Source organism: Balaenoptera physalus (assembly GCF_965194825.1).
Source record: "Balaenoptera physalus genome assembly, chromosome: 11".
Lineage (NCBI taxonomy): Eukaryota > Metazoa > Chordata > Mammalia > Artiodactyla > Balaenopteridae > Balaenoptera > Balaenoptera physalus.
Window position 1 is genome coordinate 32461325 of NC_138896.1, and position 26968 is coordinate 32488292.

The 26968-nt window shown below is 53.0% G+C and overlaps 1 protein-coding gene across 12 annotated transcripts; it reads right to left on the reverse strand.

Annotated features, from left to right (window-relative positions):
- Positions 1-227: 227 nt before the first annotated feature.
- On the reverse strand, positions 228-24348 carry TJAP1 (tight junction associated protein 1). Of its 12 annotated transcripts, none has more exons than XM_082414070.1 (12): positions 24232-24348; positions 23627-23718; positions 14935-15064; positions 7742-7850; positions 6959-7084; positions 5304-5332; positions 4401-4562; positions 4125-4191; positions 3866-3895; positions 2980-3087; positions 2795-2878; positions 228-2029 (listed from the first exon to the last, which is right to left on the reverse strand). In XM_082414070.1, exons 3-12 carry the CDS (start codon positions 15021-15023, stop codon positions 929-931), a joined length of 1905 nt encoding a protein of 634 aa, XP_082270196.1. In that variant the 5' UTR covers positions 15024-15064; positions 23627-23718; positions 24232-24348; the 3' UTR covers positions 228-928. The 12 variants fall into 12 exon arrangements, with proteins under 12 accessions (XP_082270196.1, XP_082270197.1, XP_082270202.1 ...); XM_082414071.1 differs by having other exon boundaries at positions 24102-24241; XM_082414076.1 differs by lacking the exon at positions 14935-15064 and having other exon boundaries at positions 6959-7081; positions 7753-7850.
- Positions 24349-26968: the final 2620 nt, after the last annotated feature.

The window sequence follows — 26968 nt, forward strand, 5'->3', positions numbered from 1 at the left end:
CCCCCCCCCGAGCTGGGCTGGACCCTACCTCAAGGAGAGACTCAGGGGCCCTGCCAGGGTTACTTGAGGTACACCCTCTCCCACCGCCTGATGCTCTGTGCCCAGGGAAGCCCCAGGCAGAGCAGTGGTAGCGGGGGAGTCAGCAGCAAAGACTAGGACGTGATTAGGACTGGGAATACTCAAGAATGGGGAGAATAAGGGCAGAAGGAAGGTCATTAATAGACGAATTAGGCCATACCAGTAAAATAGTTTTATTTAATTTTAAAATAGTTATTGATGGGAAAATTTCCCAAAGTTGGGAGTTAACAGTCTAGAGCCAAGGTTGGGAGTGGGACCAGGATTCACCTAGAACCCAGCTTGAGGCCCCTGAATCCCACCCTCTACTCCCTTCCAGAGGGAGGAAGGAAACAGCTGAGGGGAGCCCTGAGTCAGTCCTCTCCCTCATCCCCCCGAGGGCCTGCTGTGCCAGGCCCCTGAAGGCAACAGCTCGTGCAGAGGATTTGGGGGGAGAGGGAAACAGGTGAAAACTGAAATTAGAGGTTAATAATCCCAATGACCCTCCTCCCACCCCACCCCACCCCCGCCAGATAAAAATAGAAAACTGGTGGATATGAAAGGAGGATGGAGGATAAACACTGATGCAATAAACCCCTCGGCTCCCCAGAACAGACCAATTTGGGCCGACTGGAAGAAAGGTCATGAGCCCCAGCTGCATGTTACCTTTGGAGAATAAATATTCCAGGAGGGAAAAACCATGAGGCAAGCTGGTACCAGTTACAGTCAGTGCAGCTGAAAGGCCTGGTGTAGCCTGACCCTATCTGCACAGGGAGCAGAGGTCAACGGCTTGGGCTAGGTGAGGACCCTGAGCTGCGAGGGTTGGGGCACCTTGCAGTCCCCGTGCAGCAGTGGCAGGAAGGCAAGCAGGGCCCTAGTTGAGCAGGTTGCCCTGCTCCTGGGCCTGGGTCAGGCTGTCCTTGCGGTGCAGGTGGTGCACCCCCATCCTCTTGGGGCTGCGCTGGGGGCGGCCGGAGCTGGGGAGTGCCCAGGCCCTGCCCTCAGTGCGAGGAGTGCCAGGCCCCTCCTCTGTGCCACCATCACTGGGCAGCAGGCTCTGGCGCTCTTCCTCGGGGCTGATGGGCAGGTTCAGCTGTTCCTCTTCCTCCTCCCTGGGAAAGCCAGGGTCAGCTTCTGTTGGCAGCAAAAGCCCACTTTCACCGGGTGGGGAAGAAGATGCCTGCACCTCCTCATCTCCGCCAGCGGGACCGAGAGCAAAGTGGCGCTGCAGTTCAGGGAGCGCGTCACGTCCAAAGGCTGTGCGCTGGGCCACAGCGGCCGGGGGCGGAGTGCGGTCCACAAACGCCCGCTGCCAGCTGGCCAGCAGGTCCTCCTCGGAGCTGGCAGAGCTGGCCGGGGCACTAAGCCCCGAGGGGGCCGGGCTGGGCTGGTGCTGCGGGGAGGCCTGGGCCGAGGCAGGGCTGCTGGGCACTGGGCTGGGGCGGGCTCGCTCACTGCCCTCCTCCACCAGGCTCAGGGAGATGGCCTGGCGGGTGGCGTAAGTGCAGTTGGGCAGGGGGCTGTTGCGGGGAATCCGCACCTTATCCTCAGAGAATTCTATCACCTTGCGGCCAGGATACAGTGGGTGGGGCGGAGACGGGGTGGGGTAGGGGCTCAGCTTCTCAAAGGCCGGCAGGGACATCTCCTCCTCTGGGGAGCCCCCCGCGGTGCCCAGAGAGCAGCACTCCCCGTTGGGTTGGGGGACAGGGCTTCCCGGAGCTGGGGGGCTGGCTGGGTCACCTGGGTCACTCCCACTCATATCCACGTGCACAAAGACATCCTCAGCCAGGGGGTGCCCGGCGCTGCCTGACTGGGCCGAATTGAGCAGAAGAGACTCCGGCTTCTCCAACACGCGGGCAATGACCGAGGTGGGCACCACAGCCCCTGGGGCCAGGCTGGAGGCAGGCCCTGGGCTGGTAGCCTCCTGACCACTGTGCAGATGTTTCCGAACCATGTCCTGTAGCTCACAGGGCAGCTGGGGTAAAGGAGCGAGAGAAGGGAAGAGAGACATGAATGAGCCCAACCTAAGACAGCTTGCTTCAGGGCAAATATGACGGCTGCCACATGTAAGGCCCCCCGTGTGCTGGGCACTTTGCTATCACCTGTTCTCGCAGCACACAAAGGTATATCCTCATTTCGCAGATAAACTGAGGCTCGGTAGTGGTAAAATAAGTTGAAGCTTTTGATTAACACAGCCAGGATCTGAACCCAGAACTGGTGCTAAGGCCCACATGCTCTCAAACGTCTAACTTCCCCATCTCAGCGGTAGATTCTGCCCAAACCAGACACAAGCTTGAGAATCAGTACTGACCAGAACCCTTAGAAATACCTTCACTCCTTCTGTAGGCCCCATCAACCTTGAGCCTGAGCGCTGGGGTCTAGAGTTTGCCCCTTGGAGCAAGGGGCCCTCTCAATTATTTTTATGGCCCATACCTCTGGCAACCCCCTCCTTCCTGCATGGGATCTGGAAATTGAGATCCTCTCTCCCTGTCTCTGTTCCAGAAATACCAACAGGGCCAGTCCCCGCTCTGCCCCTAGTGATGGGCCCTTGACAGCATGCAGGACACCAACCAGCGGCCGAGCTGACTGGCTTCAGAGGACGCAGGGAGGCGAGGGGAAGGCAAAGCAGAAAGCAGGGAGCTGAAGGTACAAGGACAGGACAGAGGGAGGTGTAGAAACTGGAGTTGGAGGGGTCCTAAAAAGGGCAGACGGGCATTGGCAGGGAGAGTGCTCCACTCACATCAGCGAACTTGTGGTTACGGAAGTGAGACTTGTTGCACTTCAGGAGCTGCACAGCCAGGTTGCAGTCCAGCCGGTACCGCTCCTGCGGACACAGACGCAGTTCAGAGCCTGGCACAGCCCAGGGGAGCAAGGCGGGGCCGGGACATGGCAGCACAGGCAGGGAGGCCCCCGAGGTGACCGTACATTGAGCTCCTCCAGCTTGTTGATGGTGTTCCTGGCGTCCAGCAGCTTGTTGGTCAGCTCCACGATCTCCCAGTCCAGCGTCTTCCTGTCCAGCTCAGCCTTCTTTATCTGAGGCACAAGACTCACAGTGAACCCAGTCCACACCCCAGCCAGCCCTTTCTCCCCTCCCCTCCCCCTCTTCCCGGCCCAGAGACACAGGAAGCCACAGGTGCTAGGGCAGCCAAGGCACACAGAGACAGACGATGGACAGACAGAAGGAGACCAGACACCTCTCCTGCAGTCCAGGCTGGCTGTGGGGCGGGGGCTTTCTGAGCATGATTGACAGCTGCCCAGGCCAGGACAGAGCAGTCTAAGAGCTGCCCGGCCCTGGAGGGCACTCAAGGGGCTCTACACACCAGGCGAGGCAGCTGGTACCTGAGAGGCAAGAACTGTGCACACCCAGGGGCTGAAGCCGATGCTGCCTGTGGCTGTTTCCAGGATCAGGCTGGGAAGCGGGAGGAGGTGGGGAGTGGGGCTGCGTGGCAGCTGGGGGCGCCTATGAGATTATCTACTTGAGCAGGGAGGGAGCTGCAGGCTCAGAAGCAGTCTTCTGATCTTCAGCTCATGGACTGGATCCACAGGTCCCCTTCCCCCAAACGGCCGGGGCTTGCTGCCCACTGCAGCCAAGAAGCTGTGAGCATTCAGTGATGACATCAATCAGTAACTCTGCCCAAGCCAAGAACAGGTTCCCCAGCTGTCCCCCAGGAGGGAGGCACTGACTGCTGAACAGGCCTCACATGAGGAAGAGGAAAGGAGTGGGCAGAGGGCAATGGCCGGGCCCCAGCAATCCCAGATCTCAGCTGAGGAGGCGAGGGCAAGGGAGAAAACACACAAACTCAGACGCAACTGCAAAAATCCAGCTGTGGCTAAGAGAGGCCTGAGAGGAGAGTGCGGCAGCAACGGTGGCAGCATGAGGGAAGACGAGGAGAGAAGAGAAACAGTGTGAGCATTAAGACAGTCCTGACTCTCACAGCACACTGCGGACCCCTCCCCACCACGGCCCCCCCCCCCCGAGCCCAGGGCAGGATGGCAGTCCCCTGGCAAGTCCCAGCCCCTGCTATCCTGTGAGCACAGCGCCAGCCAAGCTGCCCTCCTGGACAGATTACCAGCGTGTGCAGCTTGTCCTCTAGCTCCTGGTTGGTCCTCTGGGAAGCCGTGTAGCTGTGCTGCAGCCTGTAGAGGGACACAAGGCAGACCCCTGGATCAAGATCCTGTTCTTCAGACCCTGCTCAGCCCCTCCTTCATAAGGGGTCTTGGGCAAGTGCCCCTCCCAGAACTTCAGTTTTCGCATCAGAATCAGATGATCTCTGAAACCTCTCCCGGCTAACCTCCTATGAACAGGGAGATGCGTGCATGTGTGTCCCGGCCCCTCGTTCCCACACCTGCGGAACTTGTCCTTAAATTTGTCCAGCTCCTCACGGCTCTGGCCCAGCTCCAGCTCCAGGCAGTCCTGCCCAATCTCCAGCTCGCGCTCCAGGGCCTCAGTGCGCCTGGTGGCCGAGGCCAGGCGCCGGCGAAGCTCCTCATTCTCCTGCTGCAAAAGCCTGGTAGGGCGAGGGGTCAAGGGCAGAGGGGCATCAGAGATAGAAGGGCCACCCTAGAGTTCCAGGATGGATTCAGGAAGGAAGGAGTAGGGGTGACGTGAGAACAGGTAGCTGTGGGCAGGGGACTCCTTGAGACTCAGCCTGAGTCTGGGGCAGCGTATCCCATAAGCCTGCTGGCACTGAGATCACAGCTTGGCTGGGAGGGGAAGAGGGGATGGTAGAGGACAGTCTTCCCCCCTCACTGTAGAAGAACGAGAAGACAGAACTGCAGGGGCCACAGTTCCCAGTCCGTCTCTGGTTACAGCCCAAGCCAGCTGGCCAGCAAGCCCCCAGCTCCAGTTTCCCCACTGCACGATCAGGCTCCTCCATTATTCATCTCTTGGAAACCCAGCCCAGTGCTGCCCTCCTCTGCAGAGGCCTCATGTAGCTGATAGAAAGGGCTGCGGGGAGGCAGGTGGCACAGGAGGGCCAGGAGCTGGGGAAGGGAGCTTTGGCGAGAGCAGCCCCCTCAGAGCCATCCACCTCCTTGATGCCAGGTCCTCTTGCAGCCCATGGAACAAACCTCTTTTTCCAGAAGGAATATCCAAAACTTCAAGCCTCCTCCCAGAGTCCCTAAAACACCCCACCCCAACCTTTACCTCTACCTAATCCAAGGAAAAGCCCAAATGAAACAACAGCCTCGCCTGCAGCTAAGAGGGACAGAGCTGAGGCAAGGCAGGCTCTCGGGCAGCAGATACTCACTTCATCCTCTCCGCGTCAGTCAGGGGCTCCTGGGCACAAAAGAACAGAAGCTTGAGGCTCAGCTCTGGACAACTGGCCTCCTGCTTGCTCCCCACCCCCTCCAAATAGCCCTGGAAACGGTCATGTCTGAAGCCCAGAGACTCTCACAGCACAAGTGGGCTGCAGGGCCCCGCAGATAGAGGCAATCCAGTAACACCTGGACCAGCCTACTCTCTCCCGTGCCAACCAGATTCCAACCCTCACCCTTACCCACACTAGCCCCAACCCCTCTTAATCCTAGAGCCAACTGCAAATGAGTCCTGGTACCCATGCTACCTGTCCCAGGGCTAAAGAGATCCTCTCAGCTGTTCACTGGGCTCCTAGTGGGCCCTGCAGGCATAGCCAAGACTTTCCAGAGAAGTGATGAAGCCAGGCGAGCTGGAGTAGGGTTCTGAGCTCTGCCAAAGCCCTTCTGGCCCCCAGGGCAGAATCAGGCCCTCACAGAGGCTCGGGAGGCACAAATGCGTGGGGGAAGGAGAGCCTCTGGGCTAAACCTGACTGAGACAAGTAAAGCATCTTCTGCTTTCACCCTCCTGCCGCATCCTCCTCAAGCCTCCACGTTGGTCACAAGCCAGAGTTCAGCCAACCGCAAAGCAGAGCAGACCCGTGCTATGACAGGAGGGAAATGTCAAGCAGCATTTGATTGGCCTGACTGCTTCAGGATGCCAATCACAGGCAGGACAGTGAGGTGGGTGGCTCAGACCATGGACTTGGGAGCCACTGACACCTGGATTGATCCTGTTGTACCATACACTGGTTATGTTAATCTTGCTGAACCCTAGTGGCCTCATCTACAAAACCAGGGGAATGCCCAGTGGGTGGCACCTAGCACAATATTTGGCCTTTTAATTTAATGTTTCCTGAACTGAAAATGGGCAAGTCATGGATGGCATTTCTGCCGTGAATGTGACCAGAGTGGGCCATGGTATGCCTGATGCTCGGCACGTGCTGGCCATCTCTCAAGTTCTTTAAATGTGTTTCATGCACTGCAACAGGATAGAGACACGGAAGCAAGATGAATAAACTGCAGCACTTGTTTCCTCCTGCACTAAGCTGAACGAGGGAGGAAAACCGATCTGGAGAATGCTTTGCAGTTGCCTGAAGAAGCCCTCCTAAGAATCTAATGCAGTTCCGAGCAGGGAGCACGTATTTGATAAGTGTCAGCTAGACAAAGGAAAGCTGGAGGAGGGCCTGACTTTCAGGGACAGCAAAGAACAGCTAGTCTGGGGGAAGTCACTGGAGCACTGCTTCCTAATGGCCCCCAGAGGGGCCGCAAGTTGAATGGCTCTGCTCCACCAGTGAAGGACCAGAGTCCTGGCCTCCAGGCAGGTTAGCACCCCTCTGTAGGGTGAGCTGCCTCTTGCATGAAAAACAATACTGCATGGGATCACTTCTGCTGAGCTACACGTCCTGGACACATGGACGTGTGTCACAGCTGTCCCCTATGAGTCTACATGGCCCCCACCAGCACTGCTGCAACTGAGAGCCCAAGTGTATACCAGCAATGCCACACCCTCACCCCAACTGGTCGGACCAGATGTGCCCTCAGGACAGCCAGAACCCTGCCTCAGGGGCCTGCATCTGCCAGCCGGGGCAGGGGCACCACTCTTGCTGACCTCCTGCTCGAGCTGGGAGCCAGGAACTTCCAGCCTCAGCTCCCGATGCTCGGGTGGTGCCTTCCGGTAGGGTTTCTTAGCAGGGGCTGCACTGGTCATTCTGGGAGGTGAGGGCTCCTCAACCTGCTGAGGGGAACAAGGAAGGAGGAGGCTCAGAGATGTGGCAAGAGGCCTCTGAACTGAGAAAAAAAGAGGACATGTAGGAGCCACCAGGCAGGCAGACAGGCCTGGGCTGCTGCTGGGGTCATTCGAAGGGCTGGACTCTGGTGTGTCAGTGCCCATGGGTCAGGGGCGTGCTGGATGGGGGCCCGGGTCCAGGGGGAACAGATGAGAGGAAGCCAGGGTCCAGGGACTAGGTGCAGGGAGTATGGGTTGGGCCCGAGGAGCGGCCCACCCCTTGCCCCTGTGGGCTCGGAAAGCAGCCTCAGAGAAAAAGCTGCTCTCCAAGCACCAGTTTCCTCAACTCTAAACTGGGTTGAGAATGGCACCAATTTCATAGGGTTGTTTTAACGATTATGTAAAAGCACTAACAACGGTAGCTGGCACTCAGGAAATGTTCGATAAATGTTAGCTTTAAAAAAAATCGTAACCAGAAAGTAAGGGTTTGAGATGTGTTCCCAACCTGAGCTCCTCCAGGGGGTCACCAAGCTTGAGGGCCCTGAAGGTCAAGCCTCTCTTGCCTCCAGCACTCTTTTCACCAGCCCCCACCAAGAGGGACTGCCTGCTGCCACCTCATCTGCCAGCCTCCCCAGGAGGGAACCCAGTGGGGGGTGCAGGCCTCACCAGGAACATACCGTCCGCCTGTCGGCAGCTCTCTCTGTTCCGCTGTCCGGGAGTCAGCCCTCGGCTCTCTGCATCCCACAGCCCCGCCACTTCCTCTAGCCAATAGCTCCTGAAACCAGAGAAGGGAAGAAAGTGGAAACCAGGTGTCAGCCGCCTGTCTGTCAGTACCCGCCAGGGAGAGCGGGACAAGGGTGGAAGCACTGGGCTCCCCATGAAAGCTCTGTCCAGGCCCAGAGGAGACACGTGTGTCTGTGTGTGTGTTCACGGTCTCGGCTTATCACATGCCTGATTCCGGGATAGGTCTGGTCCTGTCTTGTCCCTATCCTCCCTCACATCTGTCCTGTTCATCTCCCAGGCCTCTCAGAGGCTAGAAACAACTAAGAGATTTGGGGGACATGGGTTGCAGAAGAGAACACCAGGAAAAAGCCTAATAGAGGCCCAAGAAGATGCTGGGGAAAAAAGCTCCTAGCAATGTTTCCAGAAGGAGCCCAAACACCTAGTTCTGTGGACAATGGTGGTGAACAGACTGTGTGATGAGGAGGGGTAGGTCCAGGAGAAAATCAGAAAAAGGGGCATTTTAGAGCAATGATGGTTCTCAACCAGGGTGATTTTGGTCTCCCCCTGCCCCCTCCTCCCCCCACCCCTGATATCTGGCAAACGTCTGAAGACATTTTTGGTTGTCACACCACGGGTGGGTGGTACTGGCATCTAGTGGGTAGAGGCCAGGGGTGCTGCTACACATCCTATAAGGCACAATACAGCCTCCCACAACAAAGAATTATCAGCACAAAATGTCGATAGTGCCTAGGCTGCAAAACCCTGTGTAGAAAGCCCCAGTCTGGGGAGCTGAGACGCCTGGCTTCTGGGCTCAGTGCTGCGTCTGACACACAGGGTGGCCCTGGGTAAGTCCCTTCCTCACTGGATAAATCTGTCATCTGCACAGAGGTGGCTGGACTGAGTGACCTCTGAGGTCCCCTCCAGGTTCTCGGGGTTCTGACCTCTTCCCCACCTGTAATGAGCTGGGCTGCAGCATGGGGGCAGCAGACACCACAGGGACCAATGGAGGCAGTAACCTCAGGTGGCCTTCTGGGCATAAACAATCTCGCGGCCCGCCATCCACCTCACCAGAGCTGGGGCTGAGGGAAGCCTTGCGGGCTAAAGCGTGTGTTCCTGCTGCTGGGACATGCCCTGGCCACGACTCCTGTCACATTCCAACAGGGCCTGAGGCAGGAAGCACGGTGAGGGGGCGGGGAGGGCGGGAAGCAGGAGTGGCCTCCCTCCTCTGTCTGGGCAGCCTGGCCTCTGGCGTGGGGTTCTGGGGCTTGGCAGCAGGAACGAGCCGCCACCCCAGCCCTTTGATAGTGAGGCAGAGCGGGTCCCCACAGGGCACGTGCAGCAGGCCGTGTCGGGCTGACTCCAGGCGCAGGAATCCGGGCAGGCCTGAAGGGACAGCACATTCCTGAGGTGTAGTCACCCCTACATGTTCCCCAGGGCTACCCTCCCGGTGGGACCCTGGGTGGGAGCTCCTCTGGCCCGGGGGAAAGGCCCAGAAAGTCCCAAGCCAGCCTGGGCACCTGGGTTCTGATCGTCAGGGGGTCTCAGCGTGGGGGTGTATATGAGTTACAATAGGGGGAAGAGCCAGAGCCGCAGGAGTAAGAGATACAGGTAGCCAAGAGCTCCAGGGAAATCCAGAGCTGGCCTCTGCCTTCTCCCCTTCTCTGCGGAGAAGCCAGGTCCCTCCTCCCTTCCTCATCTGCTCCCCACTCAGCTGAGTAGCCCTTTCTCCTTGCAGGCCCCTTTATATACCCCCTCTATTCTCAGCCTCTTTTCTTCCCTATTCCTGCCAATGCCCACCCTGTCCTCTAGGTACTGGGACACCTGTGTGGGCAGTGGGTGGGCAGGAAAGACACTGACAGGCCCAGGTAACTGGTCACTCTACCTGTGAGGAGAGAGAGTGGTCTCACTCCATACCCTGCTGCCCCAGCTCTAGCCATCACATGTCCTACAAGCTCATACTGCCTCATCTTGACCTCACGGCCCCACAGCACATATTCCCAGGGCTTTCATGGCAAGATAATCTGGCTTGCTGAGGGGACAGAAGTGTGGATGTGGCTGGCAGTGAGATGGATCGTAAGTGCAGGCTCGGACTGTGGGATGAAACCTAGTGGTGATGGGAGGTTCTCTCTCCCAGCCAGAGAAAACTCTTTTCATACGTGTCAGAGTCAGTCACAGGGAGGGAAACGACTCCCAACTGGGGAAGCAGAAGACAATGCCCACTAGCGAGACAGTCCACCAGGGAGCCTGCAGTGACCCCAACACAAGTCCACGAGGAAAAGTCCGTGCCACTCCCTGCCCCATGTCCATAAATTCCAGTGCTTGTTGGGGCCCTGGTTCCAACTCCTGAGATCTGCTAAGTGCCCCAGATCCAGCCCACAGGGGACCACAATTCCAGCACTGAACAGGGACTCGATGCACCTGGCAGGCTGCTGTCCCTGACTGGAAGCACGGCAGGGAAGGTCAGGCCCAGGAGTGAGAGCAATGCCAGGTGCACTGCAGAACAAAGTGAGAAGCAGCTGGACAGCAGGTCCACAAGCTGGGAGAAGAGGAAAGATGAGCTGGAAGGCAGCAGAGTGGTCCCTCCAGGAAGACCCAGCTACTAGATGCAGCCTCCACTGGCCAAATCTCCTTCACCTCAAGATTCCCAAGTTGCTTTGGAGTGTTGCAGCCCAAGGAGGACTCCCAATCCCATGTCAAGAAGAAGAGGCCCCCAGGGAAAGCTGGGCAACTCAGAATGTGCCATGGGCCACAAGGAGCAAACAAGGCCTTTTGGGTCCTCTTGGCCTCTGGATGCTGAGCTGGCTCCAGGGCACCTCCGAGGAAAGAGTCTTCTAGAAGTTCTAGAAATTGACAGGGAAGAATCCCACTCCCACCCTCACCACAAACTACCTGAGCTTCAAGGAATTGGAGGCAGATGACTCAGGATGTGGGGTACCAGATCACATGCTGGGTTTGTACTGCAAGAACAGCTGTGCTCTGGGAGAAAGGCTGAAGCCTAAGTTAAAACCCCTGGCTGACCCAGTCTGGTCTGCAGCTCCTCAGGCTGGACCTGCAGGCACTGCTGTGGAAGACACCCAGAGCAGCAGTAAACCCTCCCCATCTCGTGGAGGTGAGGTGAGAAAGGAAAGCAGCTCTCCTCACTGCCCCCACCCCACCTAGCTCCTCCTCCTCCTTCCTCTCCTGCATAGTATTCATTCTTCAGTTACTCAGAATCAGTTCAGAGGACAGACTCAACCCCCTATCTGCTGGGCGGAGCGGGCGGGTGATAGCTTCGTAATTGCCATGTTGCAATCTGCCAGTCGGCTCAGGCCTCCTGTTACCGCCTGCCCTGCGTGAAATACCTTCTCCCTGATTACAGCCCACGGGGCACGATTAGCTGCCTCCAGAGAACAAAGTCTACTTTCATTAGAAATGGGACTCGGCACGCACAGCGAACCTGCACTGTGAACCCACTGAACAGCTGAGCAGAGCGTGTATCAGAGACAGATACAAGGAGCAATGTGCGCCAGGAGCTGGCTGAGCAGTGTCCTTTAATCAAAGGACAAAACATCTGCCAAGCATCTCTCTCGAACCAGGAGATGGCACTCCTACCCGCTCCCCTTTGTGGATACGGAGAGTGTGGGTATGTGACCTGAGGCCTCCAATCGAGGTCAGGGATGACGCTGCTGGAGGCGAAGTAGGGTAAGGAGAAACCTCTTCAGAATTCGGATCATCTCCAAACCACTATCCTCTCTCCTACTCCCTGCAAACACCCACAGAGGCAACAGCAAAAGGTTCAATTCTAAGCCAAGGATACCCTGTTACTTCCCTCTGCCATCCTTTCTGTGGGTCTGCCCAAGGGGAAAGTCACCGGTGCAGGAGAGGAAGGGAGGTTCCAGCATCCAGCTTTCTCTCTGCTCAGGGCTCAGAGGCTACCCCCTCAACACTGGCCCAGCAGAGGGAGACAGGATTGAATCCAAAATAGGTGTGGCTCTTTGGCTTTTCAAACTCTGCCCTCCCCCACTGGAGGTCTCCTCTAGCTCCCAAGTTCTGCACTACCCCGTCCACCGGCCCAGTTCAGCTGCCTGCCCAGAGACACAGCCTGCTTCCCCAGCTCCCCACATCACCCACACTCTCTTCAAGAAATTAGGGCCCCAACAGTTCCTCTGGGCTCAGACCATTTCTGAACTTACTAATGTCTCTCTGCTCCCAGCCGTCACTGAATCAAGCAAGTGAAGGACCTCAAGGGGCCACTGAACCCAATCTTCTGAATCAGGGAAGGCACACACCTCACCACAAAACCCATTAAAGCTCTTCTTTCGTATTCACCCAAAGAAAGTCAAATGGACGTTAGCAATCACTGGTGCTTTTAAAATGAAAGGAAAACGGCCCCTTTTCAGAATACTCCAGCTGTGCTGTATGGTGCCTTAACCCAGCAGGATATAAATAAATAATAAAAACAAATATGGGGGGCTTCCCAGGTGGCGCAGTGGTTGAGAGTCTGCCTGCCAATGCAGGGGACACGGGTTCGAGCCCTGGTCTGGGAGGATCCCACATGCCGCGGGGCAACTGGGCCCGTGAGCCACAACTACTGAGCCTGCGCGTCTGGAGCCTGTGCTCCGCAACAAGAGAGGCCACGACAGAGAGAGGCCCGCGCACCGCGATGAAGAGTGGCCCCCGCTTGCCACAACTAGAGAAAGCCCTCACACAGAAACGAAGACCCAACACAGCCAAAAATAAAATAAATAAAAAATAAACAAATTTTTTAAAAAAACAAAAAACAAATATGGGCCCTTCCTGAAGTCCCTAATCAACCACTAAACAGGAACATCTGATCACAGGGACTAGCGCCTCCCCTGCGGAAATCGTCCTCAGCTGTGAGCCCTGATGTAGTCTCTGAACACTACAGGCCTGGAGGAAGCTGCACCTCTCAGGGCAGGACACACTCCTGCCGTACATATCTAGCTGCTTCTCAAGCCTCTGAAATTCAGCCTCTGCCTCCAGCTGAGGCCCAAGAAACACAAACCACCACCCTACAAGGGCCAGCCCTATAACCAGCAGGGGCCCCTGAGATTGCCCACAAGGACCGCCCCTCCCACCCCACCCCCAGTCAGCATGGCTCCTCTCCACCTCGACTGTCAGTGAACAGCCGCATAGTGAGCCGATCCTACCAAAGCAGGCTGGGTTCGGCCTTCCCCACACCGGGCCCCTAGTTTCCGGCACAGCTGTTCCTGAGATACCTGAGCAAAGCCCTCAGCGATGCTGGGCGCGTGGCAGGCCAGCAGCCAGCAGAGCACAGGTGGGGCCCAGGCAGGCTCTGCTCTGGGCTGATGACAAGGCTGGAAGATGCCAGTCTGTGCCCAGACCAGCCCTGCTGCCCCTCCCCCAGGCAGGCCTGTCACCCCTCGGGGCAAGTTCGACCTCACCCTCTTGGGGCATGCTGCCTGCGGCCCTGACCTGGCCCCCTGCCCGCTCTAAGCAGAACAGACTGACAGGTTTTTAAAAGCTAGAATGGGTGGGAATTATCGTGCCCCAAAGTCATCCTGAGGCCTCAGAACTAGTGCTGGTGACCTGTGAGAGCTCACCTGGATCCCCACCTGAGCAAATACCTCAAGTCTATCCACCTGGCCTCTCATTCAAGCACACTTGACAGGAACAAAGGGGCTGAAGACTACTGACGATGATGATCCAAGCAAACCAACCCCCACCCAAAGGGAGGGCCAAAAAATCCCCAGGATCATAACCAGCACTTGACCTTAGTCCCCATGCCCTCTCCTAAGGAAGGGCAAAGTGAGGGTGGCCCTGAATCAGCCCGCCACTCCACGCCCCTTCTGCTCTCCTGGTCACGCCCAAGCCACAAACCCCTCCAGCTAGCTACCTCCGTACTCAGGGTCCCTACACATCCGCGCAGCACCTACCCCCTCTCTCATTTACACACTTACACCTCATGGTCGCAGGCAGTTCCCTGCCATCTCCCTCCTGGCTCAAGGGAAACAGAATCCACTTAGAGGACCTCCAGGTCTCAAGTTCCCCCATCCAGCCCACCCCACCCTGCACTGCCTCCAGAGGCTGGAGACAGTGTCTATCTACAGAGTTACCTGTGCAGAACACCAGGGAGCCCCGAGCAATCGGCCTTCCTGCTACCTCTGGACCTCCCTTCTCCTTTCCAAGCCTGGAGGGAGGTGGGAGCTTGTCGGGGGCTTCTCCATGGCAAGCTGAGGCCAAGGCCTCTCCTAGGCCCACTGTGGAGTCCAAAGGCAGGTCCTTCCCCCTCTGGCCGAGCCGCCCTTCCCAGCTCTCTGTGGTTAAAGTCCACCTGAAGCTCCAGACATGGAAGGCGGTGGGGGGACTAACTCCACCCACTCCACCTCCCAGAGCCACGGTCGCCAATGGGAGCTACATCTCAGATGGGTACCTGGTTCTGGGCTCCAGCTTTCAGTTTAAGTAGTTTCACTCTTCTGCCCAGGCAACTTCCCACAGCCAGGCCAAGGTTTTCCTCAACCTCCCCACTCCCAAGAAGAACCTGCAATTGATCCTAAATTCAATTCGTATCCTGGGATGAGAATAATGGCGACAGCATCTTCCCCTCTTTTCTTCTTTGGCCCCGCCGCAGGCCTTGTAGGATCTTAGTCCCCGGACCAGGGACTAAACCCAGGCCACGGCAGTGAAAGCGCCGAGTCCTAACCACTGGACCACCAGGGAATCCCCACCATCTTCCCCTGTTGATAAAGGGACGAAACTATCCGGTCTAGCAGAAAATTCCCTTCTTACTCTCGTTCCATCTGTCTCTGAGGCGTGAAACCAACAGTATGGTAACTGAGGGATGTTCTCAAACTCCATGGTGCTAAAAGCAGATTAAACAGAAATGCTAACCGTTCTGTTTTAAGGGAGAACTGATAGGCATGGTACTAACTGAAGGGAGAAGGAGGGGCAGAGTCCAGCAGCAGGCTGGCAGATGGGCAGGTGCCCATGCACAGCCCCACCCACAGCAAGGAGACTGGGAAAATGGAGGGAACTCAGTAGTAAGGACAAGCGAGCAGAGGAGATGGCATGATGTAAGCAAAGGGGAGAAGGCACAGGCCAGGGGGAGGAAGGGAGAAGAGAGGCATGGCTGGCGGCACCCCCAGGGCAGGTTAGCTGGCCCAGGTCAGACTCACAGGGTTAGTGTCTTCTCCCCAACCAGCCAGCTCTCCTCGTTAGCACGGTTAGCGACAGACTCATGGCAGACGCCCTCCAGGCACTCCATACAAACAGACAGCTTGGTTTGTGAGCAGCCCAACTCCGGAGCTGCAAAGAGAGAGCAGAAGGATTGCCAAGCTGCAGGATGCCTGAGGGTACACACTGCACTCTCCTGACAGGGACACTCCCCCAGACTTACCACCAGACCCTCAGGGGCTTTCTCCACTCTGGAAAGCATGCCTCCTGAAAGTACAGCACTCCCCCTGCCAAGCAGCGAGCCCAGCTCATGACCCCAGGGATGGTCAACAGAAAGAGAGGATTGCCGTTGTGGAACGGGGCACTGCTACCAGGGGGAAGCTCCCCTGTCTCACCTACTCCCGGAACACTGCTGCCAGGCTGCACCAGAGCCCTGAAAGCTGCTTGTAAGAACAAAGCCACCCACAGCTGCAGCTGCCACCTAGCCCAGGCCTGTGCCATCACAGTTCACCCCACCACCTCCCACGGGCTCCGAGGAAAGGGGCTGGGAGAGAACTGGCCCAGGGACCGGAGGCTGCAACAAGAGCTGCATGGAAAGCCCAGGACAATGGGGCAGTGTGCACCCCAGCCAGCTGGGCCAGTCAAAGGAACGGGTGACACACTGCCACCTTTCAGTTTCTGAAAGGGCCAGGGAATGATGCTTTGCAGTGAGCTGGCCCCAGAGGAACCCACAGAGCAAGGATAAGGGCTATGCTACAGCCAGCTTCCCCAGACCCTGAGAGGGACTACCTCACCCCCTCACAATGAGCAATGCCCAGAAAGGCTAGTGTTCCCACACAGCTAGCCCAAGGAACACTCTTTCCTGAAGCCTCCAGAACCACCTAGGGGAAGTGACATACCTCGGCTTAGAGATCTCAAGGCAAATGTGCCACAGCAGTGGAGTCCCAGAGACCCCCACCCAAGATGCAACCCCTGGGTCAGCAGGACAGGAAAGCCCTTCTGTCTGAAAGGCCTGCAGATGACGAGATGACTCGGGGAAGGAAGGGGAGAACAGAGACCACCCTGGCCCCACATATGGGCCTGGCCTTCTCCCAAGCCCAGGCCAACAATAAACACAGGCAGGAGAAGCCTCCGACAGGCTTCCCAACTGCCTCCTCACTGGGCTCCCCGCATCGCTCTGACAGCCCCAGAGGTCAAAAGGCCAAGGCCTGACCATGAAGGGTGAGATAACCATCTAGCAGAGAAGATGACAACTGTTCCTGTGGGCTCTGACCTCTTCCCTGCACTGGCAAGGAAGCATGGCCACGGGCAGGCTACCTTCCGAATCCTCACCACACACACGCAAATAAATAAACAAACACCAGCTGGGTCTGGTTTGCTTTTGAAAGGTAGAGCAGCAAGTGACCTGGCTAATCCAAGGTTTCAGGAACTAGAGGAGACTCTCTCTGCACTAAAACAGGGGTTGAGAAATCAGGTAAGTCTACTCCCTTCCCAGCCAAAGATGAAAGAGGAGTGAAGGAGAGAAACACGTGAGGCGAGAGTGCTGATGCCCGCATCACGCTTGCACCCATCCTGGTTCCCACTCAAGGGCACTCCTGCCAGAAAATTTCATCCCAGAATAAAAGACAGTCCCTCAGAGATAAGCAGGGTGCCTGCTGTGGCAAGAGCCTCTGGGAAAGCTGTTCCATCCTCCCAAGGAGCCAGCCCCCAGGAGCGCACCAGGCTGGGCAGGAGGCTGCAAGCAGGATCCTCAAAGACTCCAACAGGGACTCACTCCCACCCCCACCTCCCGGGGGTTAACTGTTAGGGGGGCAGAGCAAGCTGAAGAACAGTATGTATTACTATCGAGTTCTGTTTATTTTACAGGCGATACACGATGGGGAATGTCTGGAAGGACACAAAAATGATTAGAAGGATACATGATAAACTGTTAACAGTAGTTCCCTATCTTTGGGAAAGGGCTTAGACAGGAGCAGTGGGGGAAGAAAGGAAAGGTCTTTTTAGTTTACTTTTAATTTTGTATATTTTTCTGTATGGTTGGTATTTTAAACGAGGACATACATTATGTTTACGATGAAAACATACAGTTCCTCGACAAACGGACAAAATCCCTCCGTCTGTACTGTGCTTTACCATTCTGGAAGTGCTTTCCCTTCCATTATATTTCCTTTGATCCTTAGAGCCTAGTGAGGCCCATGGAACAAGTGGAGTTCTCCCATTTTGAAGTGACAAAGAGGACAAGTGACTTGCCCAAGGCCACAGACACACTGGGACAGAACCCTCCATATCCAATTCCAGTGCAAAGCCTGGAAAGCTGTCTTCTCCAGGGAGCCACAGGAAAGCGACAACAATTCTGCCCTGATGTAAAGACCCTCAAAGACTTCTGAGATTGAATTCCCCACTTGGCTTACCTGGGAAGGTGCAAAGAGGCCACTGTTCAGTACCCAAGGCAATAAGCACAGAGTTCTATCCCTCTGTTTGGCTGAGTGGAAGCACAGGGCTCTCGGGTCTAGACTGACTTCCCAAAAAGCAGTCCCTACCCTCAGGGAGATCCCTCCACAGTTTACTGTGAGAGCACAGAAGCTCTTCACAAATAGGGGGCCATGTCCTTTATAGATTCCAAATGTCACCTAGTAGACAGCTGGCACTTACGAGATAGACCAAACAAAGTTCTCACTCTTCTACTCATGGACTCAGTCCCTCTGAAGCCTAAAAGCACAAAACACAATCCAGTCCAGCTGGCTCACCCAATCTCCTCTCAAATCTGCTTAACATACAATGCAGCTTATTACTCCTGCCAAGATGCCATCAGGAAGATGTGCCACATTGCAGTGTGCACCCCACACCGAGGGATGAGGGGTAGAGCCCGGGGAAAACTCCTTCAATCCACTTCTGCCTGCTGGTTTCATCCTTTTGGTTCATCTAGGCACTAACAAGGCTGTAGTAAGTCCTGGTTGTGAGCATGGGGCCCACCAAGACAGGACCAGTGATACAACAGAAAAGCAAGCAGTTTACAGTGGGCACTAAAAGGAGCTTAATGAATAACAAAGAGGATGCCAGCAGCCAAAGACCTTTTAGAAGATGCTAATTAAGCAAGAAAATACACCTGTGTGTACTTCGATTCCTCTTTTAACTCCTTCCCGCTGGCTTAGGGATGTGTGATTAGAACATAAGGCTGAAAAGGGAGACAGCTGAAGCCAAGCACCTGGAAGATCATTTAACCACATTAACTCAACCCTGGAAAATAATTAGTAATGTGATTGTTAATACTATCACCGTTTGTTTATGCAGGACCTTCCTTCCTGAGGGTTCAAAAAGCTTTGCCAGATAGATCTTATCTGCTTTAGTCTAAGGAAGGACTGGGTTGGGTCACACAAGAACCAGGATTGCTCAGCACCTACTATGTACAGTCTAACTAAACGCTCAGCCTTCAATAAATGACCTTGCCCCTAAGAAGCTTCAAGGAAAGAAGATCGTGCCCCTAGATGGGGAGAGACAGGTTAACTGCCCCCCTGCATCATAGTGTGATGAGTGCTCTGAGAGCAAAGAGGAGAGGCACCTGGCTGGGGCAGGGGTTTAAGGACCAGACAAAAAGGTTGCCCTCCCGAGAACCCAGACAAATCTTCCTCTGATTGTAAACTCACACTGGAGCACCACCCGGCATTATACAATTAAGAGGTCTAGACTTCTGGAAACAAATTCCTTTGGTGTTTGTTCAGAACTGGTGCCCAAAGAACTACTCCCATCAATGATACCAAAAACAAAAAGGCAAAGAATGGACAGCAACCCTCAGCTTCCAACCCCATTTCCGGGGAGCACCTGAGTTAAGCCTGTTCTGTGGCACAAGAAGATCATCGAAGCCCTAAGAAAACTGGGACAAGAAGTCTGCCTTCCTCAATGCCTAGATGTGTTCCATCAGCTTCACCCAACATTTTTCAGTCTGTAAAACACCGGGGAGCATGGATCATCAGACACGCCATCCAGTCATCCCCAGCCTTAACTACTGGACTGACCAAAAAGTTCGTTCGGGTTTTTCTGTACCATCTTACAAATCCACCACCTACCCACCCACACCTGTACCCACCAAGGTCATCACCAATCTCGCATGCATGTCACAGTCCATCAAAGGAGTTGTTTCAACATAACAGATGGGGAGAAGGATCAACAATCTTATTTTGCACACTGATGCTGTCCCCAGTCTCACCTTTTTTGTTGCTTCATCACAAAAAAGGAGACTCTCTCAATTTTACTCCCATCTCAAAAATGTTTCTGCTTACCTGGCAAAAATCAAAAGGCTTAGTCTACCTTGAATAAAAACAAAGCCTTTTCTTATCCACTGAGTTTTCCAAAGTGGGATTCATTCATTTAACAAATATTTACCAAGTATCCTTCATATGCCAGGCACCTTGCTACAGGCTGTGAACTCAGTATCTCTAATGCTCAATACTCTTGCAAAAAAAGGTAATGTCACCTTCACTTTATAGGGGACAAGGGCTTCCCTGGTGGCGCAGTGGTTGGGAGTCTGCCTGCCAATGCAGGGGACACGGGTTCGAGCCCTGGTCTGGGAAGATCCCACATGCCGCGGAGCAGCTAGGCCCGTGAGCCACAACTGCTGAGCCTGCGCGTCTGGAGCCTGTGCTCCGCAACAAGAGAGGCCGCGATAATGAGAGGCCTGCGCACCGCGATGAAGAGTGGCCCCCGCTTGCCACAACTAGAGAAAGCCCTCGCACAGAAACGAAGACCCAACACAGCCGTAAATAAATAAATAAATAAATAAATAAAAATTAAAAAAAAAAAAAACTTTATAGGGGACAAGACCAGTGATCCTACTGGTTAAGCAACTTGCCCAAAGTTGCACAGCTGGTAAGGGGCAGAGTCGGGATTAACACCCAGTTCCAAAATCAGACTCTATCTACCACATTGCTCACCCCACTTCCAACTGCCCTCACCCCCACCCTCCCAGTCTCCCCTATCTCCCCACCCCATGATCAGGGAGGGTCCCTCCTCTACAGGGGGTCAGTTCAGTGAAAGAGACAGACAGGTAAACAGAGGACTCACCACACAACATGGTAAGTGCCAGGACAGAGGTTCAAAGTGCTGTGGGGACACAGAGGAAGAAAGGAAAGGAAGGAAGTCTTCTCATCGGAGGAGACAGAAAAGCTGGGTCTCAGGGGATGAGCAGAGCTTCAGAGACAGAGGTGAGCATTATGGAGAGAGTGAAGTGCACAAGCAAGAAGAAAAAAGTAAGCGGATGTCTAGAAAAGGTTCAGGAGCAGTAGGAAACTCAGGAGCAAGGAAATACAGGACAAATGAAGCAGAGTGGCAGCAACTCAGGCCAGAGGGTTGAGTTTGGGCCAGAGTGCTTTTTGCATACCACGTTAAAGAGTGTGGACTTTATCCCAAACAAGGGAGAAACCATGGCCTTTCTAAGGGAAGAGACATTGGTTTTTTTTATAGGAAAATAATTTTTAGAGCAGCAGGGTAGAGTAGGGAGAGACTGCCCACATTTCATTCATCCGTATGCACCACAGCATTATAAAGCACCTCTTACGTGCCCTGCACTATCCTAAATGCTAGAATACGATAGTGAGTAAGACAGTATCTGTTCTCAAGGCACTTAGAGTCTTGTGAGAGTCAGACAAGTAAACAGGCAATTACAATGCAGCCTAAGTGCTAAAATAGAAGTAAGCACAGAAGGACAGTAAAGGGCAGTGGGATCCCAAAGGAAGTGACACTTAAACTGAGACCACAAGAGCAATAAGGAAGGTAAAGGGAGTCTGGAATGTCTGCATTCCAGACAGCACGACCAGCTTGTGCAAAGGCCCAGAAGCTACAGAGAATGAGATAAATTTAGAGAGCTGTTAAGAGGCTGAATCCAGGTGAAGAAATGAAGGCCCAGTTTACCCACAGGTCCTTGGCACTCAAAATATGGTGGCGAGAGGAGGTGAAGGGATTCGATTCAAAGATAATACATGAATATGGGGTGTTATAAGAAGAAACTGATTTAGACAACAACAAAAAGAAAATGCTAAAGGGGGAGAATCAGCTCAAAATCTATCAGCCTTCACCCTGAAGTTCAATCATCTGCTAAAATGTGACCTGAATCTAGAAAGTCTGAGGACTTCTACCAAAACACAAAGGTGTACTCTACGGAGATAACACGTTTCAGCATGCTGACCGAAGCACGAGTCAAGATAAAGCACATTATCCTGAGTCACGTGGCTCCTCTGTTGATGGAGGAGGGGAGCAGAGACTCACAGATGCTGTCTAACTCTCAAAATCACACACGCCACAACAGACAGAAAAGTTCATCACAGGGCTGCGTCAGAATTCCCAGGGCAAACCCTAGGTCCTGAGCCCCCGACACCAGGCGCGTGCCTACCCTGATGGCAGAATGGAGAGTCATTTACTGAAGAAAAAGATGGACCCCGAGGGCGTGTTAAATAGACAGGACATGACTCAGAAGGAGGGGAAGAGTAAGTCTTAAATACAGGGCAAAGGAAAGCCAGTCAATCAATCCTTGGGTACACCTCTGCCCCAAGGCTGCACACGGGTCTTCTGCCTGGTAAAATGAAAGAGACCTGGGCTCGGCAACAGGGCCTTCCTCAACAACATAAGCCTCAGCAGAAGCACATTTATTTTCCATTTTCCTCTCACGTTAGAGGGAGGGAGCTGTTTAAAATGCCACATTTTTTCCCCTGTGTAGTTTGCTACTTGCTATTTTTAAAAGAAAGATGAATCCAGACCGTCTATGAGTTTAACACTATGGCTACTTCAACTGCTCATGTCACTAATCATAGTCAGATTGAGCCTTATATTAACATCTACATTAACTAACCCACACACCCACACCTTTAATGCATGCTAAGAATGGATCCCAGTGTAACTCTGTCTGCTCACCCAACTCAGCCCAAGGTTTTCCAAAGCACAGTCACCAAGCTGAATCACAAAGAGAGAGTCCAAATTTGGCTAACATGGCACAGGGCACTCCCTCACCAATCCCTGCATCAGTTATTATCTCTGAGAGGAAGGAGAGAGCTGAGATGAAGAGCTCAGCTCCTAAAACATTTTTTAAACAAACAAAAAAAATTTTACGACAATATGGGTATACCTCTAGCCATCATTACAAGCAAACAAGATACACATTGCCAGTAAGCATATTTAAAAGTTAATTTCATACCAAATGCAAAAAAAAGGCTCAACTGCTGAAGCCAGATTGCCTGGGTTCAAATCCCAGCTCTGCCACTTACTAGCTAGGTGACATTGAGCAAATTACTTAACCACTCTGCACCTCTACTTACTCATCTGTAAGATGGGGATACTAACAGTATTAAATTACTTAATACGGGTAAGGCACTTACAATAGTGCCAAGCACACAGAATGTGCTCAATAAGCACTATTATTATCACTCAACTGCAAATCAGATAATTCTGCAGCCTCACAGCTTCAAACAGGAAATCACTGGCATTTAAACATCACTTTAAATAGCTTAACGAGGATATTCTCACTACACACAAAATCTATACTATCCAAAAGCTGTGCCTCTTCTCCTTAACATCAGGATAGCAGCTCAAACCAGTACAGGTCCTCCACAGAGAGACACCAAGTTCAACCATGAAGCAGAAATTAGTGCTGAGATCTGTCTAGCATAATAACAACAAATACATATTGCGTGTCAGGCACTGTTCTAAATACATTAATATACTGACTTATCTGACCCTCACACAACCCTATGAGATAGGTACTCTTACCATCCCCATTTGATTGATGAGAAAGCTGAGGCATAGTGAGCTGTGCAATTTCTAAAGGTCACAGAGCTACAAATGGCAAAGTGCAGATCTGAATAGGCAATCTGGCTCCAGAGTCAGTGCTCTTAATCTCTATGTGCGCTCACCACACTGTCCTTGCTGATCGCAATTTCCTAGGGACATCCACAAATTGTATGCAGAAAGAGAAGTTTCTCAACCTTCTAGAAATGAAGTCACAGCTAAATAACACCAGTTCTTCAGATACTTGAAGGTGTCTCAGGGACAGAATGATGTGAAAAATGTTCGCAGAGCTTTATCCCAGTCAGCTTGACCTCTTACCATAAACTGCCCTGGGTTTCTCCTCCCTAATCCCAACCTGCCTCCCCCCCTCCTCTGACCCCACCTACCCACCAAATCCACACCCACAAAGAACACTAACGAGCCCTTCTTACCAAAAGAAACGATCAAAAGAGACAGACATGCTGCAAGAGTGAATTCAGGAACTGGTGACAGCAGGTACCTAAATGGTTAGTGAACACCACCAGAAATTTGTTTTCTTATGACTCCCCACCATCTGTCACCCACAAATCTCCACTTCCGGCAGGATACCAAACTGAAGATGTGATGGGGAGATCAAAGAAAATACAGTGAGCATGAATGCACTGCTTGTGACAGGGATGTGTTCAAATACTTTCAGCCTGATCTCTACGCTCTTGCCCACGTTCGCCTGCACAGGTGAAGGCATACACGGCTCAATTCTACACCCAACTCTCAAAAATCAGCGTGAGATCTAAGCAGAACATTAACTTAGGGACCACAGGCAAAGGGCAGCCTCTATAGAAGACTGCCCTTCTCAGATTAAATAATTTTCAGCATCACTCGTAGCCCATGCATCCTGCTCCGCTCCCAGGGAGCATGCCAGCCTGTCACCGGAGGCCACCTTACCCGCTCTGGGGTTGAGCTGGGGCAAGTCGCTACCTCTTCTTCTTTCCAAGTATTGTGATTTCTTCCAGTCCCTGGGGCCCCTGAGTCTTCAGCTGAAATTGGGGCAGATGCTGCTATAAGAACTGTGAAAAGGCTGATCTAAGTCTAGAAGAGGGTCATTTGATTGGCTTTAGTTCCCTCTTTACCAAACCTGCCCAACATCCTTCAGGTCTCTCTTCCCCCCTTCCCTACTCTCCTCCTCCACGGAAAAGACCCCTTTCCTCTCCCACCGGCCTGGTACGGTCGGGCCTCCGCCCCACACTCCAGGCTTTTTACTCTCCTCTAAGAAGTTCCGCTCCAGTTCGTGACTCTGCTTCTCCGGGGCTGTACACCAACTTCTGGTTCCCCCGCCTCGAATCCCCTCCCCCAGGGTTACCACTGGAATCTAGGTCCCCTCCCTCCATCCCTATCGCCTTTTTTTCTCTCCGCCTCCAACCTTCCACCACTCCATTTCCTCTTCTTAACCCCGGTGCTAGTCCTTCCTCCGCCCCAACTCCATGTTGGTGTCCCCATGATCCCCTACAAGTCTAAACTCCCGGCCCGACTACTCCAATCCCACAACAAACTTTCTGCCGCTGCCCACTCCCTTCAGACCGCCATCTTGCCGCAGGGCAGGCCGGGTAGTGGTCACGGCCGCGGGAATCCCCACGCACTAGGCGCCGTGCGTCATCGGGGGCGTGGTCATGGGGGCGTGGCTTCCAACTGGGGAATAGGGGGGCGCCAGACAAGGTGGAAAGATGGGGACGTAAGAGCAGGCTTTGGTGGCCTGGCAGCAGAAGGAAGGAGGTGTCAGGAGTAGGGCGATAGCGAGAAGCGTGGGGAAAGATTCTGGTATTCAAAAAACAAAACCAAAAAAGACTGGGGGGGAAACAGCACAAAAATATAGTGAGGGAGTTGCAGCCCTGGTTCCCCATCACCCAAAGGATAAAAGGCAGTTTCTCAGCTTGCCACATGGAACTCTCTAAGATCCAGCTTCTTCGCCCCTTCATCAGCCTCATTTTCCACCTCTCCCAGGGACTTCATGTTCCCCATTGTCCTGTTTCCAGGCCATCAGGCCTGAAAACGTCCAAGCCCTCTCCTCCCCTTGCATTATGAATTCCTACTCCTCCTTCAGCCCTCAACTCAAATTATCACCTCCTCCAGGAAGCCTTTCCCAATATCCTAGATTGGATCTGGTGCTCCTTTTGCTGGGTATCTCTAGCCACTTGCACATAACTTCATTGTAGCTACCTGTGCTGTAATTATTTATTTACATGTTGTGTGTCTCACTAAACTGCTGCCAGGGGAAAAACTATATCTGATTACATCTTCATATTCCCTAACAGGTGCCTGGCACACAATAAATACTTAAGAAATAAATAGCATAGCATTCTGCCACTCACTACGAATACTCCTGCCTCAGGGCTTTTAGGTTTTCTGTTCCCTGTGCCTGGGATGTGCTTCCTCCAGATATTTCCTCTCATTGTGTCTCTGCTCAAATGTTACCACCTCAGAGAAGCCTTCCCTGGACAAACTATCTAAAACAACATCCCCAATCACTCTCCCTTACCCTGCTTTAATGTTTTCTTTCACAGCACTTATCATTATCTGACATATTTTTCTTTGTTTGTTGACCATCTCCCACTATAATGCAAACTCCAGAGCTCTGGGACTTTTCTCATTCATTACTGTATCTAAGGCAATGCCTGGTATAGTAGGTACTCAATAAATGTTTATTGAATGAATAAATGGCATGGAGATAAGTGATAGAGGGATCTTGGAATGTAGTGATGGGGAGAAGGAATTGAAAATACTGTAAAATAGGGAAATGCATAAATAGAAGGTATAGGTCCCTAAGGCCAGACTTGGCCATATCAAGAATGGGAATGAAGACAGAAGCCAGACTCAGCAAGGGAGGGAGGGAGTAGGATGAGGGCCAGGTGGAACTCTGGAGCAGGGTCCTCAGGGAGCAGAGCTCTCCTGGGAAAGCCCCAGTTCAGGTAGAGGAAATGGGATGGGCAGGAGGCTGAGGAGTTTACTCAGATCTAAAGACGAAATCCACCCTGAGCCCAGGCCTCTTTTGCCCAGATGGTTCCGGAGGAGCCTCAGCATCTGTTCCTCTGTAAATTATCCAGTGCTCCCTCCTGCCTGTCTTCTCTGGTGACAGCGGGAACAATTGTCCAGGAATTCCATCTGCTCCCCTGTTCTTCTCCCCTCCACAGCTCATCAACATTTTAGAGTGGAGAGGTGTCCCATTTCCCTGGGCCGAGGGTTGGGAGCCCAGTTTGTCCCTTGGTGGAGCTGGCCTCAAGCACTCACTCCTCTAACAGCACAACAAATACAACCTCAGCAAAGATCCCCAGGCCCTTGGAAGGAGGGGTCAGTCATCTTTATTTCTCATCCTGTCCACGTTTTTCAATCCCATTCAACTGTTTATTATTATTAATTTAATAAAATTATACTAAATGAATCAATTATATTGGTTCTTGCAGAGCTTTATCAAATAAGGGTTCCCGGTCATTGTACGTTTCCGCATGGTTCCCTTTAAATTGTCCATACAATACTTTCAAAACGTGACATTCATTGTGATATAATACCACAAACTCAGATTTTTTTGAGATGACTTTTACTCTTTACTAAAGGAATCTGACTGAAAGAAGAAAGAGAAAAGAAAGATCGTCTCTCTACTTTTCCCTAAATTGTTTTGGGATCCAGAGGAGGAGGGTGGCCCATGAACTGTCAGGTTAACAAACTTAGGGTATTTAAATCTGAAAAACGATTTAAGTTTATATTTTATGAACAGGGAAAGTGTCAGTAAACATAAATATACCTTTGAAAAGAAAGGGAGTCACAGTCTGCCAGAGTTTTTAACTTTTAGGATATGTAAGATAAAGTTCTTTTTACTATGAGGAGGCTGGCTGACCTCATCACTCCTTTCTCTGTGGACGTACAAATGCACACATGCGTGTGTACCTATACATTCATTAGGCCACAATTACATACTTGTTCGCTCTCACTGTAAAAGAACTATGAGGAAGGTGGTAAAGATTAAAGATCTCTTCTAGGCTTTCAGGGTTTTACGAAGTAGCTGCAATTTGTGGTAGAGTCAAGCTCACTACCTTTTGATGGCAGTTTTCATGTCTGCGCCTTGGTGTCCACAGGGCTGCAGGGGCTGTAGGGACCACCTGTATAAGCATGGGCAAGTATTTCCCAGGTCACAATACACCCAGGTCCGAGACAGTTCTTTCTCCTGATTTCACTCATGTAGATCCTGTCTCCCTGTTGGAATGAATATTTGTGTGGTGTCCACGCTAAGCAGAAGAG

Bases quoted from the DNA above. Each gene is read 5' to 3' on its own strand.
- TJAP1 (XM_082414070.1), bottom strand. From the start codon at position 15,023: ATGGAGTGCCTGGAGGGCGTCTGCCATGAGTCTGTCGCTAACCGTGCT. The intron at 5,333-6,958 runs GTCAGCAAGAGT...TTTTGTGCCCAG, and splicing joins GCTCCCAGCTCGAGCAGGAG to GAGCCCCTGACTGACGCGGA. The intron at 3,088-3,865 runs GTTGCGTCTGAG...CTTGTGCCTCAG, and splicing joins GCCACAGCTGGATTTTTGCA to ATAAAGAAGGCTGAGCTGGA.